General features: G+C 38.0%; 1 protein-coding gene across 8 annotated transcripts in view; it reads left to right on the top strand.

Moving 5' to 3' along the window:
- SCEL (sciellin) overlaps window positions 1-19,955 on the top strand; it is a 124,349-nt gene that overhangs the window by 78,049 nt on the left and 26,345 nt on the right. For 2 of the 8 annotated variants that reach the window (XM_077483071.1, XM_077483067.1), the window contains 7 exons: window positions 1,687-1,746; window positions 5,685-5,744; window positions 7,006-7,065; window positions 9,503-9,562; window positions 13,480-13,539; window positions 17,541-17,603; window positions 19,095-19,151. In XM_077483071.1, coding sequence (XP_077339197.1) covers window positions 1,687-1,746; window positions 5,685-5,744; window positions 7,006-7,065; window positions 9,503-9,562; window positions 13,480-13,539; window positions 17,541-17,603; window positions 19,095-19,151 — 420 coding nt within the window. The remainder of the gene's footprint in view (window positions 1-1,686; window positions 1,747-5,684; window positions 5,745-7,005; window positions 7,066-9,502; window positions 9,563-13,479; window positions 13,540-17,540; window positions 17,604-19,094; window positions 19,152-19,955) is intronic. The other 6 variants (XM_077483070.1, XM_077483068.1, XM_077483069.1 and 3 more) reach the window with 6 other exon arrangements.

Genomic DNA, 19,955 nt, shown 5'->3' with positions numbered 1-19,955 from the left:
ATGTTATTGCTGTTGCAATCACAGATCTTCCAGATCTGCTGTGGCTTTTCTCTCTAATTTGCCTAAAAATATACTGGGGTACATGCTCAGCACTGATCGCTTTCCTGTGGATAAAAAGGAATAATGTGCAAATAATTTGAGATGTCCTACATTTCTACAAGCAACAACCACAAAAACTGATTTGTACAACCAAAAATGTAATTTTTTTTATCATTGATCTTTTTGTATATTATTCCATCCTATGATTGTCGATCATGCATCATATGCATATATAGGCACGTGTAGTTTGCCCTCCCTGCATAGGTGGCACTGTCCAGTAGCGGAGGGTTAGAGGAACCTATGTTCCTTTAAGGCCCCTGAAGTTGTCACTAGGGGACAGCTGCCTGATTGGATGATGCCACCCTGGTTGACCTCCATGACCATCTTAAGGTTGTGCAGTGATAACAAATAGCACCGTCCCCTTCAATTGGTGTGAATTTTGCTAAATTGTTGGGTCAGGGACAGAAAACCGCTGGCTAGGGACCATGGAGTTGATTTACTAAAACTGGAGAGTGCAAAATCTGGTTCACCTCTGCACAGAAACCAAGCTTCAAGCTTTTTTTTTTGTCTAAGCTTAATTGAACAAGCTGAAATTAGATTGGCTACCATGCACAGTGGCACCAGATTCTGCACTCTCCAGTTTTAGTAAATCAACCCCAGTGTGTCTAATACTGGAAGAGGTTCCCATAGAGGAGGGACAGTGTAGGGTCCGCTCTTCTCTATCATCAGCTAGGAGCTGCTCCATCTTCAGGCACCTTGTTGCCATCCAGCCACCTCCTCTGTTGAATGCTGTCTGCATTATCAGCGCTACAGGAATTCTCTGCAACTCCTTGTAAGTGCTGCTGTGCCAGGCTGGCCATTTTGCAGTGATTCTGATACCAATTTGTCCAAACTTTTCTGTTAAATATACTATACCGCAATATCTGGTCTGCATGTGGCTTCACTCCTCTATGAGCACCTCACTCTAGGCCCGGCTCACAAACAAGCAGTTAAAAGATAAAATGTTGGACAAATGTGTCCATCCTCAACAAATTCTGGTCATATTATTCCAAGTGTATTGATTTCCTAAGCTCATTAGCTTTATATAATGGCTGTAATGCAGTATTTTGTATGATAGAGGTATTTTAGAACAAAAATGAAACCTCAAAGTTAACAGCAAAAGTAATACCTGCTAATCACTCAGGCTGGGTGAGGTAAGGCGTGGTTGGGCTATCGCTTCCTATTTCTGCAGTATGCTTTGGGTCTGGATGGACCTTTCCTCACTAGTAAGTGGCATTCAACTCACCAGACCTTGACAGCCTGAGTGAGGACCCTTAAGCATTTATCATGGGTCACAGAAAAAGTATTGAAGTTGTTCTGTCAGGCAGGACTCGCCCCTCCCAATGACAGCAGCCTCCATCTCTAATGTAAACAAGGAAGCAGAGTGAGTTAAACCCCTGATAGAACAGCTATGAACTTTGGAGATCATTTATTCAGCAGTGCCTACAGTTACAATGGTCAGTGAAAGCTTAATTTAAAACTCATTTACTGCCTAAGAATATGTAACTAACTTAATGTTCAAAGCTTGACAACAGGCTGTCTTTATCTCTAGCTTGGAGTTATGAATGTGAATAATTATTGACTGTGCAATTGTAAATTTGGTTACAGAAGTCAAGATCTGGATAATCTCATTGACGTATCAAGCTCTAGAGTTGTGAAAAGCAAGGGGTAAGCTACGGCTAGAACTTATGTCACTTGATAAGTGTTATTTTACATGTCCCAAACTCATTGAGTTAATTTACTAAAACTGGAGAGTGCAAAATCTGGTGAAGCTCTGCATAGAAGCCAATCAGCTTCAAGTTTTTTTTTGTCAAAGCTTAATTGAACAAGCTGAAATTAGAAGCTGATTGGCTACCATACACAGCTGCACCAGATTTTGTACTCTCCAGTTTTAGTAAATCAACCCCAGTGCGTCTAATACTGGAGGAGGTTCCTGTAGAGGAGGGACAGTGTAGGGTCCGCTCTTCTCTGTCATCCGCTAGGAACTGCTCCATTTTCAGGCTCCTTGTTGCCATCCAGCCACCTCTTCTGTTGAATGCTATCTGCATTATCAGTGTTACTGGAATTCTCTGCAACTCCTTGTAAGTGCTGCTGTGCCAGTCTGGCCATGTTGCAGTGACTCTGATACCACCTTGTCAGATCTTTTCTGTTAAATATACATTATCGCAGTATCTGGTCTCCATGTGCCTTCACTCCTCTATGAGCACCCCACTCTGGGCCCCGCTCACAAACAAGCAGTTAAAAGAAAAAATATTGGATGAATGTGACGAGTATTTGTCCATCCTTCACAAATGCTGGTCATTTTATTCTAACTGCAGTGATTTCCTAAGCTCGTTAGCTCCATATAATGGCTGTAATGCAGTATTTTGTATGATTGAGGTAGTTTAGAAAAAAAAATGAAACCTCAACGTTAACAGCAAAAGTAACACCTGCTAATCACTCAGGCTGGATGAGGTAAGCTGTGGCTGGGCTATAACTTCCTATTTCTGCAATATGCTTTGGGTCTGGATGGACCTTTCTACAGTATGCTTTGGGTCTGGATGGACCTTTCCTCACTAATAAGTGGCATCCACCTCACCAAACCTTGATAGCCTGAGTAAGGACCCTTAAGCATTTATCATGGGCCACAGAAAAAGTATTGAAGTTGTTCTGTCAGGCAGGACTCGCCCCTTCCAATGACAGCAGCCTCCATCTCTAATGTAAACAAGGAAGCAGAGTGGGTTAAATCCCTGACAGAACAGTTATTAACTTTGGAGATAATTTATTCAGCAGTGCCTACAGTTACAGTGGTCAATGAAAGCTTAATTTAAAACTCATTTACTGCCTAAGAATATGTAACTAACTTAATGTTCAAAGCTTGACAACAGGCTGTCTTTATCTCTAGCTTGGAGTTATGAATGTGAATAATTATTGACTGTGCAATTGTAAATTTGGTTACAGAAGTCAAGATCTGGATAATCTCATTGACGTATCAAGCTCTAGAGTTGTGAAAAGCAAGGGGTAAGCTACGGCTAGAACTTATGTCACTTGCTAAGTGTTATTTTACATGTCCCAAACTCATTGGGTTAATTTACTAAAACTGGAGAGTGCAAAATCTGGTGAAGCTCTGCATAGAAGCCAATCAGCTTCAAGTTTTTTTTTTTGTCAAAGCTTAATTGAACAAGCTGAAATTAGAAGCTGATTGGCTACCATACACAGCTGCACCAGATTTTGTACTCTCCAGTTTTAGTAAATCAACCCCAGTGCGTCTAATACTGGAGGAGGTTCCTGTAGAGGAGGGACAGTGTAGGGTCCGCTCTTCTCTGTCATCTGCTAGGAACTGCTCCATTTTCAGGCTCCTTGTTGCCATCCAGCCACCTCTTCTGTTGAATGCTATCTGCATTATCAGTGTTACTGGAATTCTCTGCAACTCCTTGTAAGTGCTGCTGTGCCAGTCTGGCCATGTTGCAGTGACTCTGATACCACCTTGTCAGATCTTTTCTGTTAAATATACATTATCGCAGTATCTGGTCTCCATGTGCCTTCACTCCTCTATGAGCACCCCACTCTGGGCCCCGCTCACAAACAAGCAGTTAAAAGAAAAAATATTGGATGAATGTGACGAGTATTTGTCCATCCTTCACAAATGCTGGTCATTTTATTCTAACTGCAGTGATTTCCTAAGCTCGTTAGCTCCATATAATGGCTGTAATGCAGTATTTTGTATGATTGAGGTAGTTTAGAAAAAAAAATGAAACCTCAACGTTAACAGCAAAAGTAACACCTGCTAATCACTCAGGCTGGATGAGGTAAGCTGTGGCTGGGCTATAACTTCCTATTTCTGCAATATGCTTTGGGTCTGGATGGACCTTTCTACAGTATGCTTTGGGTCTGGATGGACCTTTCCTCACTAATAAGTGGCATCCACCTCACCAAACCTTGATAGCCTGAGTAAGGACCCTTAAGCATTTATCATGGGCCACAGAAAAAGTATTGAAGTTGTTCTGTCAGGCAGGACTCGCCCCTTCCAATGACAGCAGCCTCCATCTCTAATGTAAACAAGGAAGCAGAGTGGGTTAAATCCCTGACAGAACAGTTATTAACTTTGGAGATAATTTATTCAGCAGTGCCTACAGTTACAGTGGTCAGTGAAAGCTTAATTTAAAACTCATTTACTGCCTAAGAATATGTAACTAACTTAATGTTCAAAGCTTGACAACAGGCTGTCTTTATCTCTAGCTTGGAGTTATGAATGTGAATAATTATTGACTGTGCAATTGTAAATTTGGTTACAGAAGTCAAGATCTGGATAATCTCATTGACGTATCAAGCTCTAGAGTTGTGAAAAGCAAGGGGTAAGCTACGGCTAGAACTTATGTCACTTGCTAAGTGTTATTTTACATGTCCCAAACTCATTGGGTTAATTTACTAAAACTGGAGAGTGCAAAATCTGGTGAAGCTCTGCATAGAAGCCAATCAGCTTCAAGTTTTTTTTTTTGTCAAAGCTTAATTGAACAAGCTGAAATTAGAAGCTGATTGGCTACCATACACAGCTGCACCAGATTTTGTACTCTCCAGTTTTAGTAAATCAACCCCAGTGCGTCTAATACTGGAGGAGGTTCCTGTAGAGGAGGGACAGTGTAGGGTCCGCTCTTCTGTCATCTGCTAGGAACTGCTCCATTTTCAGGCTCCTTGTTGCCATCCAGCCACCTCTTCTGTTGAATGCTATCTGCATTATCAGTGTTACTGGAATTCTCTGCAACTCCTTGTAAGTGCTGCTGTGCCAGTCTGGCCATGTTGCAGTGACTCTGATACCACCTTGTCAGATCTTTTCTGTTAAATATACATTACCGCAGTATCTGGTCTCCATGTGCCTTCACTCCTCTATGAGCACCCCACTCTGGGCCCCGCTCACAAACAAGCAGTTAAAAGAAAAAATATTGGATGAATGTGACGAGTATTTGTCCATCCTTCACAAATTCTGGTCATTTTATTCTAACTGCAGTGATTTCCTAAGCTCGTTAGCTCCATATAATGGCTGTAATGCAGTATTTTGTATGATTGAGGTAGTTTAGAAAAAAAAATGAAACCTCAACGTTAACAGCAAAAGTAACACCTGCTAATCACTCAGGCTGGATGAGGTAAGCTGTGGCTGGGCTATAACTTCCTATTTCTGCAATATGCTTTGGGTTTGGATGGACCTTTCTACAGTATGCTTTGGGTCTGGATGGACCTTTCCTCACTAATAAGTGGCATCCACCTCACCAAACCTTGATAGCCTGAGTGAGGACCCTTAAGCATTTATCATGGGTCACAGAAAAAGTATTGAAGTTGTTCTGTCAGGCAGGACTCGCCCCTTCCAATGACAGCAGCCTCCATCTCTAATGTAAACAAGGAAGCAGAGTGGGTTAAATCCCTGACAGAACAGTTATTAACTTTGGAAATAATTTATTCAGCAGTGCCTACAGTTACAGTGGTCAGTGAAAGCTTAATTTAAAACTCATTTACTGCCTAAGAATATGTAACTAACTTAATGTTCAAAGCTTGACAACAGGCTGTCTTTATCTCTAGCTTGGAGTTATGAATGTGAGTAATTATTGACTGTGCAATTGTAAATTTGGTTACAGAAGTCAAGATCTGGATAATCTCATTGACGTATCAAGCTCTAGAGTTGTGAAAAGCAAGGGGTAAGCTACGGCTAGAACATATGTCACTTGCTAAGTGTTATTTTACATGTCCCAAACTCATTGTTTTTTTTTACTAAAACTGGAGAGTGCAAAATCTGGTGAAGCTCTGCATAGAAGCCAATCAGCTTCAAGTTTTTTTTTTGTCAAATCTTAATTGAACAAGCTGAAATTAGAAGCTGATTGGCTACCATACACAGCTGCACCAGATTTTGCACTGTCCAGTTTTAGTAAATCAACCCCAGTGTGTCTAATACTGGAGGAGGTTCCTATAGAGGAGGGACAGTGTAGGGTCCGATCTTCTCTGTCATCAGCTAGGAGCTGCTCAATCTTCGGGCAACTTGTTGCCATCCAGCCACCTCCTCTGTTGAATGCTATCTGCATTATCAGTGTTGCAGGAATTCTCTGCAACTCCTTGTAAGTGCTGCTGTGCCAGTCTGGCCATGTTGCAGTGACTCTGGTACCACCTTGTCAGATCTTTTCTGTTAAATATACATTACTGCAACATCTGGTCTCTGTGTGTCTTCACTCCTCTATGAGCACCCCACTCTGGGCCTCGCTCACAAACATGCAGTTAAAAGAAAAATGTTGGACGAATGTGACAAGCATTTATCTGTCCTTCACAAATTCTGGTCATATTATTATTCTAAGGGCAGTGATTTCCTAAGCTCATTAGTTCCATATACTGGTTGTAATGCAGTATTTTGTATGATTGAGGTATTTAAAAAAAATAAAAATGAAACCTCAACACTAACAGCAAAAGTAATACCTGCTAATCACTCAGGCCAGGTGAGGTAAGCAGTGGCTGGGCTTTCGCTTCCCATTCCTGCAGTATGTGTTGGGTCTGAATGGACCTTTCCTCAGCCTACACCCGCACTAGTCAGTGGCATCCAACTTACCGGACCTTGACAGCCTAAGTGAGTAGCATTTATCATGGGTCACAGAAAAAGTATTGAAGTTGTTCTGTCAGGCAGGGCTCCCCACTCCCAATGACAGCAGCTTTTCAGACCTCCAAGCTCTAATGGAAACAGGGAAGCAGAGTGAGTTAAACCCCTGATAGAACAGCTATGAACTTTGGAGATAATTTACTCAGTAGTGCCTACAGTTACAGTGGTCAGTGAAAGCTTAATTTAAAACGAATTTACTGCCTAAAAATATGTAACTACCTCAATATTAAAAGACTGACAACAGGCTGTCTTTATCTCCAGCTTGGAGTTATGAATGTGAGTAATTATTGACTGTGCAATTGTAAATTTGGTTACAGAAGTCAAGATCTGGATAATCTCATTGATGTATCAAGCTCTAGAGTTGTGAAAAGCAAGGGGTAAGCTACAGCTAGAAATTAATTCACTTGCTAAGTGTTGTTTTACATGTTCCAAACTCATTGGGTTGATTTACTAAATCTGGAGAGTGCAAAATCTGGTGTAGCTCTGCATAGAAACCAACCATTTTCCAGTTTTTTCGGGCAAAGCTCAATTGAACAAGCTGAAGTTAGAAGTTGATTGGCTACCATACACAGTGGCACCAGATTTTGCACTTTCCAATTTTAGTAAATCAACACAATTGTGACTAATTCTTACTGGCTGGCCTCTAGGAATTGGTGAGATTTTTGTGGTGTCACAAAATTCTCTTTTGCAGCTGGGCATTGGCTGTACACATTCAAATAAAGTGAAAAAATGCTGCGCTCTAATTAACTTCTCACTCTGTGCACAAGTAGTGTTATTTGACATTGTAGTAACTGGTACACATGTACACAATACTGTGCCCAAATACCTAATAATAAGATGCTGAAGAAAATAATCCAAGTGTACTACAATATGCATGCTGCAATAATAAAACCAAGAATTATTTGGTAATATAAATGAATGAATTAAATAAATAAATTGGTCACCGCTGAAATAAATTAATACCGTGATAAACAGGATCTGAGTACTAAATGCACACAATCAATACAAATACAATATGTACATTAACGGAGTTGGTACTGAATACACCCAATATATGTCCAATACGTGTAAATAGCAAACTGTAATTAGAAATGCTGAAATAAATAATGTAAAATGTCAAATCTCATAATATGGCTCGCAACTTCAGAATTTCCAGCTGACTCCACCACACAAAGTCTGCAATCTCTCAAACCACTATAGCTGTTATGACCAATCTCCATTGTGTGCTGAAAACTCAAGACTACACCGGCAGCCGTCACTGCATGTGGACTCGTGCAATAAAATAGAGACACATATCATTGCGCAGTATATTGAGATACACCAACGAATAAAAAGAGGCAAAGATTCCACTCACAAAACCTCAGGGTAATCTGCACTATAAGGTAAAAACAATCAGCTGGTTCAAGCAGTGGTACAAACACACGCCACTGTTATTGTGCTGACACCAGCCTCACTGATCCTCGTCACTGGCTCCTCCTACACGTTGCGTCACAAGTCACATGACTTTTTCAAGAATAGCCATGTGACACCAGAGCGACCATCTATATAATCATACTGGCATCCTGATTTCTATAGTGACAATGGTCATCATGTTGTTATTACGCTGTAAAGTGCTGATGATTAGTGCTAATCACATGCATATAATATCTTTATAAACATAACTTTAATGCTAACATAAACAAAATTAATAATAACCTATTCACATTTAAAATCAATATATTATAAAAAAAGACATAGACACACCACTGGTACTCCCTCTGATGGTAGCTAGCACATATAACACATCATAACATTTAATTATCCACATTATATGTCAGTAACCCCTCTGGTGGAAGCTAGCACATATGACACATCATAAAATTTAATTTTCCACATTATATATCAGTGACCCCAATATTACTATCAATGAAAGAGATTCTAATAGTAACATATATATACAGGCCACCCCTTTAAAATATCATAAAATAACATATTATATATAAATCATTTAATAAATGCAAAATAGAAAGTAAAATCCTAAAAATCAGAAATAAAACAATTTAAATCAAAATCAATGTTGAGGCCCCTGGGCGAGAGAGTACACATCTCAAAAATCCACCTAGATTCAGTTTTACTGAGTTCTCGAATTTTATTGGTCCCCTTCCAATGGGGTTTATATCTATCAATTGCCCAAAATTTTAGACCAGTGGGATCTTTATTGTGATGGGATGCGAAGTGTCTAGAGCCACTATGTTTTGGGAATCCATTCCTAAAATTTTGTATATGCTCCCTTATACGCTTCCACGTAGGACGTTTTGTCCTCCCTATATACTGTAGAGAGCATGAGCACTGTAAAATATACACAACTCCTTCCGTTCTACAGGAGATGAAATCCTTAATTTTATATTCTTTTTTCGTACTGGTAGAAACAAAATTAGTACACTTTTGCCCATTAAAATTGGTATTTCTACATGCATAGCAGCTCTTGCATGGATAAAACCCTTTACCCTGAAAGAAAGACAGTTCTGTTAATTTTTTGGGGGGTTCTGGAACATTTTTAGCTACTATATCCCTCAAAGTGGGTGCTCGTATAGATAAAACAAGGTTTATCAGGTAAAATATTTTGAAGTACTTTATCAGCTTTGAGAAGAGGCCAGAATTTTTTGATAATACGCTCCACCTGCCACAAGCCAAGGTCCAATATAGATGGCTACCCTCCAACTTTTGGTAACATTATATACAGTAAAACACATTCAAGTTTTATTGTCAATGTAAAGTACATCTGGTTATGAATGTGAAAAATAATTGATTTTGGAACTGTATTTTTGGTTACAGAAGTCAAGATCTGGATAATCTCATTGAAGTATCAAACCCTAAAGTTGTAAGCAGCAGGGGGTAAGCTAGGAAATCATGCAGCTTTTCAGTAGTGTTACATATGGTGTTCCAACATACTTTCTGAATTATTCTGTCAGTATAATACAGGCTAGTATAACTTAGAATAAAAAGCCTTCAACTGAACTCTTTATTCTTTTAACCACTCCTGGACCAGAGTAATTTTTTTGTGGTGCATTTATACGTTTATATATGAAATGTTTAGAACGTGAAGATCGAGTAGTAAAATTTTATAAATGTGTTTGGCTTTTTTCTTAAAAAACTTACAAAAGGGATTTTTTATATTTATGGAGTGTAAACAAACATTACCTCTGATAATCATTAAAGAAAAAAAAGACAAGGCTTTTGAAACTTTAAATGAGGCTAGCACCAAAGGGATGCCTGCCTCCATCCCTATCAATAATATGCAGGAGAGAACAGAATTGGGAACATTACCTCTGCTAAAGTGTATGCCATGGCTATATTGATGCTCTGTATTGTATAAATGTATATTTTTGTTTATGCTGGATAGTGCAATTCTTTCTGTGGATAAAAGAACTGTAGCTTTACAGTATACATGGGGTTCTGTGAAGCAGTGATCCAGCCATGACATATACCTCAAAAGCTGAAGATGTAAACAATACAGTATTAGGCCTCTTTCACACAAGGGCGGCTGTCCCGCCTCTGTTAAAAGCATGTTTTGTTATTTTAAAATTCTAAGACTCCAGGCACAGCGATCACTTTTAGTTAAACATTGCAATTAACTGCATTTACTTGCGTTTACATGCGACTGCCTTTAGCTGCGAGGGAACATTCTTGCCATTTCTGATGTGCTTCCTGTTGTTTTTCTTTACTTGTTACCGCTGCTATCTGCAGGTGAAATAGATAGCTGCAATAAATTGGTCCTGGACGCAGCTAAATTTATTTTTTCTAACCGCACAAAACCCCATGTAACGAAACCGTTGCTAAATGCAGTGTGTGAATGAAGCCATAGGAAAGCATTGTGTGAGTTTAGCTGTGGTAGATAACTTCATCTAGCCACAGCTAAAAGCTGGATTCTATCTCCCCCTGTGAAAGGGGCCTTAACCAATAATTGTGTGTTGCAAATCTAATTTGCAATAATTACCGTGCAACAGAAATATCCTTAATAGTGTCAATATGTGCTAAATCAATCAGTTCAAAGCTGCTACCTTTAAAACAAAATAAAACCTCATATACCACAATCAAATAAGCAATGTGAGACAGCGCTGTGACCTAAATGATAGATGTAAAAGATTACCAAACAATTATTGGTATAAAAAACAAACTCCTAAAATAAAGTCCTTAATAGAAAGTCCCATAAAACAACACCCATGTATAGTGTAAAGAAAATGATAGTCTAATTAACAGCAACAAATTCACATTTCCATGATTCCACTCTTCTTTTATCTCCGCAAGTGAAACCCATCACACCTGTCATCAGTCTCACTCACCGACTAATATTGCCTCTCAGCCTTTTGTACAAAGGCGTAATGATGAAACTTGAAAAGGCTAGTCTGGGCAGTAACCTAGAAGTGATGTCAGACCCATCCGGGAAGTGATGTGCCAGGACTCTTGGATCGGAGGACCGGGTGAGGCGGGTATGAGGCGGCTAGTGGACACAATGATTTTTTTGTATATGATAATTTTGTAGATTTGATGGGCCAGTTTTTACTATTTTTGTGAGTATGTTTTTAATTGGGATGGAATAAATGTTTTCTTTTGATGCTACCACACTATCCAAGGCTTCTCTCTCTTTTATTATGAGCTGCTTGGGGACATTTTAAAGGAGAGATGATCTGGAGGAGCCCGCAGTGTGAGGATGATGACAACTATTTTGAGTGCCTTTTTGCCAATTTGTTAAATGAGAGGCAATATTTGTCGGTGATTGAGACTGAAGATGCGGTGATAAAAGAAGAGTGGAATCAAGGGATCATGATTTTGTTGCTGGACATTGGATTATAGTTTTCTTTGCACTGAACAGGGGTGTTGTTATATAAGACTTTCCATTAAAGACTTTATTTTAGGAGTTTGATTTTCATTGAAATGATTGGTAATTGATGGCATTTATTATTTAGGTTACAGCGCTGACTCACATGGTTATGTATATAATAATGTAATGTAAATAATACAGTATAATATATAATATTTTGCAAATTTCCTAGCTGACTTTTAGCATACCAGCACACAATATTTAAAACCAATAGAAATTTTCAATTTTTTTAAATGGAATATATGTAGGTGGTGCAAATCTTTACTCTTAGAGGAGGGCTGTTTAAAAAAAAAAAAATTTTAAGTCAGCAGCTGCAAACACTGCAGCTGCTGACTTAATAAGCACACTTACCTGTCCAGGGTGCCTGTGATGTCGGCTGCCCGAGGCCGACCCGTCCCTCGGCTCTTGGGTCCCGACGCCACCATTCCGTCTAAGGAAAACAGGCAGTGGAGCCTTACGGCTTCACTGCCCGTTTCCTACTGCGCATGCGCGAGTCGTGCAGCGCTTTGTGAATGGGACGCGCTGTGTTCTGGAACACACGGTTCCCAGAACACAGCGCGACCCATTACCCAGAAGACAATGCGACGAGGAGAGAAGAAAGAAGATCTCCGCGGAGGAGGAAGAGGAAGATTAGGATTATGTGCCTAGCAACAGGCATTTCTGGTAAGTAAAAAAAAAATGTTTTCATTTTTTTTTTAGATTTTTTTTTAGATTTTTAATTTTTTTTTTTCAGGGTGGCCCTCCACTTTAATATGAATTTAGGAATAATATTGAAACTAGTATTGTACAGTTTTAGGTATTCACAAAATCAATATGCAGATTTGTTATGCAAAGGTTTATTTGCATTCAAGTAATGCCTTTAGTGTTTTTTTTCTGTTCTCTTTCTGTTTTTGCACTTATATTTGTGAGATAAGATGTGTTTACTTGTCTCTAATTTGTTCATAAGTAGAAAGGGATAATAAGAGATGTGACATGATAATATACTCTACAGAAACACTGCGGGTGGGTGCTTTAACAAAGGGGAATAGTAGTCAACAGTTTGGATTACCAAATATGGAAACCCTACAAAGACTCCACATGGAGTCCACGCCTGGCATCAGCAGAGTAATCGTGTGCTCTTTATTCAACCAAACAAAGGATTATTTTTTTCTGCATAAGGCTGTTGAATGATTTTTTTTTTTTTTTATAAAGTGGTGCAAAGTGCAGGTTATTGTAGTATTTCATGTGAGCCAATGAAGAAATGATCTATGCTTAGTGTGCTTACTCTAACTTGCTGAAAGTGGATTTCTGACTTTATATTATGTATCACATATAGCATGATAAATGTCTAAAACCAATGGCTTATGAACCACGAGTGTCTCTCAGCTATCGCTGATGCTACTTGTTAATCAAAGAAGGATCTTCTGCACATGCTCCAAAATGCACCACTGCCCCTCTTATTGACATCACTTGTGGTCTGTGCATTCCACGTGTTCCACGTGCATTCCGCAATGGTCCCAGAAGTAGCTTTTCTACATATTTCTTGTTATGTGAGACTGCTTCTACTCCTCTAAGTGCTGCTCTATGCTACTCCAGCCCCATTGTATACCTCTCCTGGATGGTGATTTAAAGAAAAAGAGCATACTGGTGATCTCTCAGGCAGAAGCTCCCCATCTTTTTATTATACAGTTTCTGTAAGCTACGAAACAAGCAAAATGTCCTCCAAATAATTACATGATTAGCATCAATTTCCACACAGAACCACTAAAAGCTGCTTTGATATCTAGTGTAGCCTATTGGTACAGTGCTACGGGAATATGGCCAAAAAGCTCATAAGACCTGTGGCTTGTTAATGCCACCATTTCTATCAAATAAAACCAAGCTGCTATGAATTATATGTGCCCATGCTACTTTACGTAAATGTTACATTTGTGTTTTGATTTATTGACAGAACTCAAAATGTGGATAATCTGATTGATATCAAATCTACTGTAGATAAAGGAGTGAAAAGGTACATTGAATAATAATATTGTTAAACCTTATTGCAGAAAAAGAGTTACTGCTTAATTTCAGTCATGCACCAATATTAATTAACTGTTTTTGTTGAGTTTGCCAGGCAAACTCCCTTGCATATTCAGTTTCATATAAATTTTTTATAGTATGTTCATGTGAATGTATTACTTTTTGCTGAATCTGCAATTCCTTGACCCTTTCATGATCAGCGATCATTGATGCCTAAGTGTCCATTCAAAATTTAGCAGCATCTATATGTGTTGGTTAAAGCAGAGTTCGGCCTTCCTTCCTGGAATCCAGCAATGTTGGCACTCCAGCCAATGTTTCCATTGGCTCTCAGGTGCTGCCGCTGCCATTGCCTGTAAGGGAAACCGGCAGTGAAGCTTTTAAATAAGCTTTTGGGTGGAACTCAACTTTAACTTGACACTCTGACAAATTTGTATACCTAAATAATTTCTATATTTTTTAAGGACATCACACCCTGCTCTGTTTTTTCTGCTATATTTATTTCTATCATAATTCTTTGACTTTTTAATATCGTCATTTTTATTTTTTCTAATGCTGTAATGGCATTTAGCAATTGCAGCATTTAACAGATGGCATTGCAGATACTTCTGCAGTGTTTATATGCAGGTTGACGGCCTTTCATGCCTTTAGCCTGCATGTGATCATTATGTCACAGCAGTGACTGCAGTAAACAATATTGTATAGGTTGTGAAAGGAAACTGCACTTTCCAAACAACTGCTGCTTTTTGCACATGCATAGACTGGTCATGTTGCATTTCTCTTCTGCGTCATCCAAGCTGCCTGTTTTGGGTGTCCAATAATATGCAAATCTATCTCAACAATGATTAACAATAAGTGATTCAATTTCAACTTGATTGATATGTAATTGTGACCTTTGCATAACAATACATCCTGTTCTGTAGCAATATAATATGAACATGCCTAAAACACATATCTGGACTATATGCGTGTATGAAGGATTGTGAGCTATATGTGTCTCACGGCAATCTTTGATGTTGCCTGTGGCAAGCTGTCAATGTGTACACAGTACTTGTCTGACATTTCATTTACAGGGTACATTAAAAACTGAGTGCTATAGATCAAAACAAATGTATATACTGCGCCACAGGTGTTCCTGATAGATATGTGAATACTTATGGTGTCACCCTTGCTGTTACACAATTCTGTGTAATTTACACAGTATTACCAAATGATACACAACTTAACTTAACTTAAAGTTAATCCACAAATAAAATGAGTCCACACAACTCAAGCTGTGACTGACTCTGTACAAAGTGCAGACAATAACATGTTCCCATGTGATTCTGACGCCAATTAAAGTTCATAGACTGTATTGACATCTTTGATTAGGTGTGTAAACAGTGAAAAGTTTGTCAATAGTGTCAAAAGTCCATGTATATAAAATGATCTCAAACGTGCTCTTCGCGCACTCCATGCAGATATGGTTTGCTTTATGCTCATTTTCCACCTCCCTATGTGGTTATTACTCACCAGATCCCTTTAGTTAGCTGGGTCTAGTAACACTTTTTTGGGGGTCTAGAAGATGAGTAGTGGTAAGGTCAATTTTTCACTTATCTTCCTCCACGTATTCTCATAAACAGTAGTAAACCAAAAACGGCAAGATCACATAGCAAACCTCTTTTATTGTATATTATATTTCCACAAAAGAAGTATAAATGTCCACTCACATTTGTTTGTGCCTAAGCTGGAACCAGCAGGATCCAGCAGTGTGCTGCTCTCTCTGTGTCACCATGACCCCACCAACAAGATGGCGGTTTGGCGTGCGTTTCACCGCCTGAGCCTCACGAACCATAAGTGATTGCAGAGTAGAGTACAGGCATAACCCACTTTTAAGTACACAATGGGGTGTATTTACTAAAGCTGAAAAGTGCAAAATCAGGCTCACTTCTTCATTGAAATCAATGAGCTTCCAGGTTTTATTACCAAAGCTTAATTGAGCAAGCTGGGGTTAGAAGCTAGAACCCCATTGTGTACTTAAAAGTGGAGTATGCCTGTAGCTCTCTGCCAGTTGCTATTTAATTTGGCTCACATTGATAAGATTTGTGGTTAATAACCTTGCCACTGTTAACATGTGTACTTTAAAAAGGCAAATAAAACCAAGCAAGTTTATAAATAATGTAGTGAAAAAAGGGGAAAAAACTATGATTTTACATGCAAGCATTTAAGACATCTAATTGGCTGCTTTGGGATGTTGCATTTAAGGGGAAATTAATAAGGATTTGGGCCAATTTGTTTTAATTTACTTAAAATTCTTTATAATTTACCTAATATAGTTTATCATTTTAAAACTATATTTAGTTTCCAAATAAACATTTAAAGTAGATCTTAATCTAACTACTAATATCTCATAAATGTTAAAAAATGCTTAGAATCTATTTAAGTCTGCAGCTTTTGTTAAAAGCATGTGCAGGGTGATCTTGTCACTAAGGTCCATGTTCAGGTATTTCCTGTTATGCTCCTTGGTTGAAACTACAGGCGGCTGTGCTGACATACATTGTGCAGGCATTGTTCATCACTGACACTATATCAGTAAACTGGTCCACAGCTATGATGTTCAGCTGATGTTGGTGCACATACGTGTACAGAGGAAGTGGCTGAAAAATGCTGGAGGAGCAGGACCTAGATGAAAAAAAAAAAAGATTAAAAAGGTGAAAATGATATCTTACAAATAAAAAAATAAAAAAACAAAGATTTCTTACAATATGCAGTACTTTAGCAAACTAAATGTAATCTAGGTAAGGTTTAAATCTCCTTTAAAACACAGGTGTTGATTTACTAAAACTGGAGAGTGTAACATCTGGTGCAGCTGTGCATGGTAGCCAATCAGCTTCTAAGTTCAGCTTTTTCGATTAAGCTTTCACAAAAAATCTGAAAGCTGATTGGTTACTCTGCACAACTGCACCAGATTTTGCATGCTCCAGTTTTAGTAAATCAACCCCATTGTGAACCCATGGCACAAGATTCGGCCTTATGGCGCAGTCCCAATCCTCCTCCTGTTGGGTCCTTCACCAGCACTCCTGGCCCTACCTCCTGTCAAGTGCCCCCAATTCAAGCAGCTTGCAATGGAGGGACGCAAGCAGGCGTGCTCCTGAGCTGCTGCTTTGCATGTCTATTCAGGCATGGAGCTGTGGTTTGGCCCTACCGCCTCTTCTTCCTTATTGGCTGTCTGGCTGTGAGTGACATTAATGGGAGCCAATGGCTCCCTCTGCTGTCCCCGAAGAGTTTCAGAAGAGCTAATGCTCTCATGCAGATCACTGGATCGAGATGGGGCTCAGGTAAGGGGTTATATAAAACCAAAAATTATCCATTCTAACTGTAGTAGAAAGTCATAAAAAGGCAGCCAACAAGCATTTGTTGATTGCAAATACAAAAATGTAAATATTAATATGCAGCGCTAATCTGATGTTACATATGTCATTATAGGTTATGGTATATGAAACATCAGATTAGTGCTGCATATTAATATTTTATGTATTAGGGGATTACTGCTGCACATAGAAGTTTTTTTTTTTTTTAATCTTTATACAAAGAAGGTAAAAAACCTTTAGCCTTTACAACCACTTTGTGTATCACTTATCTGACTCATCCAGTTCTGTGAAAAATGTGAGCTTGAGCTATTGAGCTCTGTAAAGATTATTATTATTTTTTTTACAAAGAACAGCTATGAATATACAGATTTGCATGTCTACAAGCATATCACTTCACCTACTGGCTTGAAATGAACATTAGATAACGACATATCATATATATTCTCTTCACCTGATTAAAAAAAATATATCATGTTTATTTTTTATCTTCAATTTGGTCCTGATCATATAATAGATGGAGAATATATACATAAACTTGATGCATTCCCTTAAAAAATGTGCTTACTTTATTGAATAAGGCTTTTAGTAACAGTATTCTGTGTTGATGTACGTTACATTGTCAGTTTGCATTTTGATTTTTTAGCAGAGCTCAAAATATGGACAATCTGATAGACATCAAACCCACTGCAAACAAGGGTGTGAAAAGGTATACTAAATGATGAAATTCTTGAACCTATAGTACAGAAAGGAGATGCATAATAAAACAACGACTCAAGGCTTATTGGCTCACTGCTACAATGTTTTAGGATCCTAAGTGCAAAGTCCCACTGCATTTTGTGGATCTTGGAAAAATGTAAACAAATTTTGGAATGACAACAAAGCTGCTGGACGCTCTATAAGAGGAACAATGGGTAGCAAAAATACAAGCATTATTGAATCAGGATTATTGTTGTGCCATAGTCCAAAACAATTGGTATGGCTCAGTTGGTTTGATTTTGTAAAGCAAAATAGCTGTTCACTTTGCCCTTAGTGCACATGATCCCACTACACTCATGTGCAAGCAAACATATTGTTTTAGTAATTTTCCTTTAATGTGATTGGGTATTCTTTACAAAGCAGATTTTCTCCCTTGCAAAGTGAAAATTCTCTACTTTACTAAATCAACCCCAATATGTTGATTGATACTGTAATTATGAAAAATGTGCAAGTTAGTTGTTTTAAACAAATTAGGAACTGATTATTTTCTATTTATTTGTGCAGTCCTAGCTAGAAAAAAGCTGGACAATGGTCAGTTTGTGAAAAATTTCAGATTTTTACCTGTGCACACGTCAGTCTGATCAGCGCTGCCAGCCAATGTATACCAGCGATGATCATTGTGTTCTGGATGGGGGGGGGGGGGAAATTGCTCTGTCAGAATATAAAGGCACAATGGGGGAGATTGCTGCACTAACATCGCTTGTGTTAATACAAGATCGCTCCATTTTTTTTAGTTCAGTCCACTGGGTTGAATGAAAAAGGGCTTCTAATGTGTTCCAGGCTTAACACTGTATAAGCATTTACAGCAAACAGTTTTATTTTTCCTTTTCTGATAAGGGTTTACATAAATGAATAAAGGCTGATTATTGTAAGCATCTCTGTCAGTTTTAAATGGTTTGCCTCAACCCTTTAACTGCTACATGTGCAAGAAAGCTTGGGGTGGATTTACTAAAACTGGAGAGTGCAAAAAATCTGGTGCAGATCCGCATAGAAATAAATCAGCTTTGAGCTTTTTTTTTTTGTCAAAGCTTACTTGAACAAGCTGAAGTTAGAGGCTGATTGCCTACCATGCCCATTTGTACCAGATTTTGCATGCTCCAATTTTAGTAAATCAACACCTTTGTTCTGTTAAAAAAAAAAAAAGACCCAGTGGAAGGTTCACTAGGTGAAAATAAAGCTTAAAAAAGAAAACTAATGAAGAAAAAACATATAAGAACTGATGAGCTGTAATATAATAAATGTTTGATTTTGGTGTTCATACCACTTTAAGTGTAAATCGTTATTAATAGATCTGAAACAATATGTATTAATATTTAAACATATATATCCATTAATTACGCTTTTTCTTGCTCTCTCTGCTTTTTTATTACATCAATATTTTCTCACTTTCTCTTTATTTACATCAATTAATTTTCCCTTTTAACACTCATCTTTTTTTAAGCGATCAACTGGATGACCTTATTGAAATTTCAGACACTGCAAAGAATACTCGTAAAAGGTGGAATAAAATATATAATTTTTTTTACATTTATTATGCTAAGAAATAATACAATAAGATTAAGATAAAAATATATGGCAATAGAAATTTGAGCTTGTAAGTGAATATAGGAGAATATATTGATCCATGGTAAAAACAAGCATGGTATCAGAAGTATAAAGAATTTTGATAATACATTTAAGCAGAATCTGCAGAAAAGAAAAGCTTCTTATAGCAAATGTCATAAATCTGAGTAATGCAAACTGTAAAACCATGAACAATTATAAAATCACCCGTGATACCTCATGTCAATCCAATCAGTGCATTAAGTAGTATAGAAATATAAATTCAAATTCAAATTATGGCAGTCCATGTAATAGTTGATCTTTGGACCTATCTCTCCCACCTCCAAATCCACCTATTGCTCATTTATTGTATTGGGTGGCATAATGGTCCGAGAGAGAGAGAGAGTCTGAAGGGAACCAGCTTTTGCCGTGTTCTCTCTTTTTTTATTTGGGGAAAATTGTATTTTATTCCTCTTATAGACACTGAATGTCCCGAACCAAAAACTACCATCACTGGCTTAACAAAAAACAGTATACTAGATACACAGTATGCACAATATACCATTGAAGCCTTTCACATAGCAAATATTTTAATACAATATTAAACAACGTACATATACATTTGGTTATTCTTTTAAAGATAATTCCACTAAGGTTTTAATAATCTGATACTTTCCGTCATCTCCACCATTCCATTTAGTACATTCTTCCCTCTGTATTTGCACTACAGTATTGTACACAGTAAATATGAATTCATATT

This window comes from Lithobates pipiens, unplaced genomic scaffold (assembly GCF_037356315.1).
Source record: "Lithobates pipiens isolate NorthernLeopardFrog02 unplaced genomic scaffold, aLitPip1_a1.2 Scaffold_16, whole genome shotgun sequence".
NCBI classification, from domain to species: Eukaryota; Metazoa; Chordata; class Amphibia; order Anura; family Ranidae; genus Lithobates; species Lithobates pipiens.
The sequence above is the reverse complement of the archived record's forward strand: the minus strand, read 5'-3'. Positions and strand labels throughout refer to the sequence as shown.